The sequence below is a fragment of the Elephantulus edwardii genome, unplaced genomic scaffold (assembly GCF_000299155.1).
Source record: "Elephantulus edwardii isolate Elephantulus edwardi_28Jun2011 unplaced genomic scaffold, EleEdw1.0 scaffold00185, whole genome shotgun sequence".
Lineage (NCBI taxonomy): Eukaryota > Metazoa > Chordata > Mammalia > Macroscelidea > Macroscelididae > Elephantulus > Elephantulus edwardii.
Window position 1 is genome coordinate 1,853,970 of NW_006399935.1, and position 3,898 is coordinate 1,857,867.

General features: G+C 40.7%; 1 protein-coding gene across 1 annotated transcript in view; it reads right to left on the reverse strand.

The window, feature by feature from the left end:
* Positions 1-3,274, reverse strand: part of LOC102875725 (EGF-like module-containing mucin-like hormone receptor-like 4-like) — a 174,336-nt gene extending 171,062 nt beyond the window's left edge. The window contains exons 1-2 of the mRNA XM_006896409.1: positions 3,262-3,274; positions 3,028-3,177 (exon numbers count right to left, since the gene is read on the reverse strand). Of these exons, the coding sequence (XP_006896471.1) occupies positions 3,028-3,177; positions 3,262-3,274 (163 nt within the window). The remainder of the gene's footprint in view (positions 1-3,027; positions 3,178-3,261) is intronic.
* Between the last annotated feature and the right edge of the window lie 624 nt (positions 3,275-3,898).

The following is a 3,898-nucleotide window of genomic DNA, read 5'->3' on the forward strand; positions in this document are numbered from 1 at the left end:
TGGGATGGGTGTATCAGAGACAGTGAGATTGGCACAGGACAGAGCAGGGTTTAGGGCTGTTGTACATAGGGTCGCTATGAGTCGCAAGTGACTCGATGGCACATAACGACAACAACAACAAATACATGATATTTATGTGTTATATTTATATATTGTTGTGTACCATAGAGTTGGAACCCACACATTATTTCAGTAAGTGGACTGACAGACAAGTGAAGAGCAAACAAAAAACAAGCAAGCTTATAAACACCCATCTATAAAGTAATAGTTACTGTTGAGTCAGGAAAATTACCCCTAGCTGATTTTTCAGTGGGGTTTCAGAGGCAGTTAATTGCACAGAAGCATCTCCCACGAAGCATCTGGTGTATCCGAACCTTGTGCCTTTGGGATCACAGTACAGTTTCTTACTACAAAGCCACAAGAACATGCAAATCAATCCCCAATATAAGGAACTGACAGGTAGGTATTGTACCTCTAACATGGACTATCAAGACCATCAAGCATACAAATAACACGGAGCAGGACACCCTTTTCTGGCCCCAGCTGAGGTCGGTGGCAGAGCGGTAGGATGGAGCCCTGGATGTGAGGATTAGCTCAGTTGTGTCTTTGGTGCTGGTGCATGGCAGGAGCCCTCAGGCCCACCTGTACCTGCCTGAGGTGGAGCTGTCTTCACAGATGCCAGCCAAGATCATCAGCCTACAGCGTGCAATTCTACAATGGCACACGTGGGGGCGCCATGAGCCAGTGCTAACTTGATGGCAAATGGTCTCTTTATATCCTCAGTATAAATCAACCTTTCAAATAAACTGTAAAAACAGTGTAATAAATATTTTCCCCATGGGTATAATTTTAAAATATACCACCTGTTGTAATGTAATTTCAACAGGAAATTGAATTTAGGATACAAGGTTTTGTGCACATTAGCAAAGATAGCACACTCTGTAGATTTGCTGAACCACTCAAAAAGTGATAAAAGCCTTCATTAGTGATAAAACACAGATGCGGAAGAGGCATCTAAAAAGCTAAGGACAATCGTTTCACAAAATCTAAGTGGGAAGAAAGGTAGCCTTTAACGGTGTGCATGTAAGTTATGGTTCCTGTAGATTTCAGACCTCCCCTGCAGCAAACAGCGGAGGTGTTAATGTTTGCGTTACTTTGCAGCATTATTATCCCAAGAGTACATAATTACCCTAAGACTACATTACATTTCTTTTTGGCTGCTGTAATGTTATTTGTGAATATAATAATTTACTAAAGATGCAGAACAAGGAAAAATAAGTATGTGGAACAAAAGAAACCATTGCCATAAACATGAATTATGTTACAGGAAGCTTTTAAAGTAACATAGAAATTGGCGTCCTGAGTTGTCCATGTGTAAAATGTTGAAGTTGCAAGACTACGTTTCTTACATTTTTACAACAATGCAATATAGCACAGAAAGCAGTTCTGTCACACCATTGGAATTCGACGCCAGCTACCTAGTAAACTATACAATGTCGTATTTAAAAGAATTGTAAATGATGACAGGGAATGGTATGAGCGATTTGAAAATGTTTCCTCTTCGCCTATTTTAATGATCAATTTTAAGCATTTCCTTCGTAATAATAAAATAGTAATAGTAATGTTGTTGTTATTGTTACGTGCTGTCGAGTTGCTTGCGACTCATAGCGACCCTATGTACAACTGCCCTCATAGATACTTTTAAGAAAGAAAATGGAAATGGCAAACAGAAGTGGCTTTTTTTAGTAGCTTCATCCCTTCTCCATATTCATATCTTGATAGATTAAATCTACTCTGACATTGAAGTTTTGAATTCTTTTGAGTCTGGGAAATTCTCTTTTAAAACCTTATCCAGTTACCGACTTTCTATAAAACACTTAGATAGCATTCACTACACCTGAATCAGAATCCCAAAGCTAATATTACTTAGTAATCTTGAGGCAAGCCTCAATTTTCTCATCTGCAGAATGTGGCTAAGAAAGATCCTGTATTTAATAGATCACAGTCATCGTGATAATGCATTGAGAGGATCTTCCCTACCATTTAACTCCTCTCTGGCAAATAGCAAAAATTAAATAATGGTAAATGTGATAAGTACATGGAAAGATAATGGTATTGATAGTGGTGATTATATTAGTGATATTTAATGTGGGATGTACAATCTCCTCTTGTGTGATTTACTGCCTCTGAAAACCTGTTGGAGGATCAGCTACGTGTCAGTTCCAATATGACAGTACACATCATTAACAACTACAACTACAACAACAACAATCTGAGAATAACAGTCATTTATGACGGTGTTGATGGTGGCAGTGGTGTTGGTGGTGAAAAGAAAAAAAGTGATAGTAATAGCAGTGGTGACAATGGTCTTAGTCGTGACGATATATTGTTGTTATTGTTGTTACGTGTCATCGAGTCGCTTGCGACTCATAGCAACCCTATGTACAAGAGCTCTAAATGCCGTTCTATCCTGTGCCAACCTAGCCATCTCAAACACACTAATTCCCACCGCTCCACTCACAGAATCGATCCATCTCATCGAGGGTCTTCCTCTCCTGTGCCATCCCTCCATGCTCCCAAACATGATGTCCCTGTCCAAGGACCAGTCCCTCCTTGCAACATGCCCAAAGTATGTCAGATGAAGCTTCAGAATCCTTGACTCCAAGGAGCATTCCAGCTTCACCCTCTCCAGGACAAACCTGCTCATTCTCCTAGCACTCCATGGTATATTCAACACTCTTCTCCAGCACCACAGCTCAAAGGCATCAATTCTCTTTCTATCATCCCTAGTCACTGTCCAACTCTCTGATGCATAGCACGTAATTGCAAAGACTGTACAGAATAATAATAATGGAAGTGGTGGTGATGAAGGCGGTGGTGCGGATAAGGATAGATGTAGTGGTGATAGAGAACAGAGCAGGGATAGTAGTGGTGGTGATTGTGGTGTTGGTAGAAATGGAGATGGAGAAAATGGTGATTGTGGTGGTGATGGGAAGTTGGTGACGATGGTGGTGGCGATGAATATACAGATGATGGTAACAGTGGTTCTGTTAAAGACGGTGATGATGAAGGGAATGACGGCAACGGTGATGATGGTGCTACCAGTAATGGCAGTGGTGGTGATGGTGTTTCTGATAACAGTAATGGTGGTCCTGATGTTGGTGGGGGTGATGGTACCTGAATGAAATGACAGAGATACTAATTGTGGTGATGGAGCTGATGGTGATGATAGTCGTGGTAGTGATAGTGACTATTTATTACCACAGCTTTGCATGTTGAGGACTGATCCCTTCCTCAGTAGTGATCACAATTGGAAAGAGTTAGAAGAAGACCTTACAATAAAAAAACAGTGCTCTGAGAAGGGCTACTTCAAAGGAATATCTAATTTCTCACAGTCCTGATGCCTTTGAGCTGTGGTGCTGGAGAAGAGTATTGAATATACCATGGACTGATGGGAAAACAAACAAGTTCATCCCGGAGAGGGTGAATCTAGGCTGCTCCTTGGAGGCAAGGATTCTGAAATATTCTTACATACTTTGGACATGTTGCAAGGCGAGATCAGTCCTTGGAGAGGGACATCATGCTTGGGAGGGTGGAGAGACAGCACATGAGAGAAAGACGCTCTATGAGATGGATTGATTCAGTCACTGGGGTAATGGGGATAGGCGTATTAGAGACAATAAGATTGGCAAAGAATAGAGCAGGGTTTAGGATCGCTATAAGGCATAAGTGACTCAACTGCACATAACAACAACAACAACAACTGAACTAATTAACTGAATATTATCTATTAAAACCTTGGCTGTAAATAAACTTTTCATAAAGAGACTTCTATCCCTTCTTTTCACATTTCCTAAATGCATTTGTGCAATTTTTACTATACGCCAAGCATTTTATT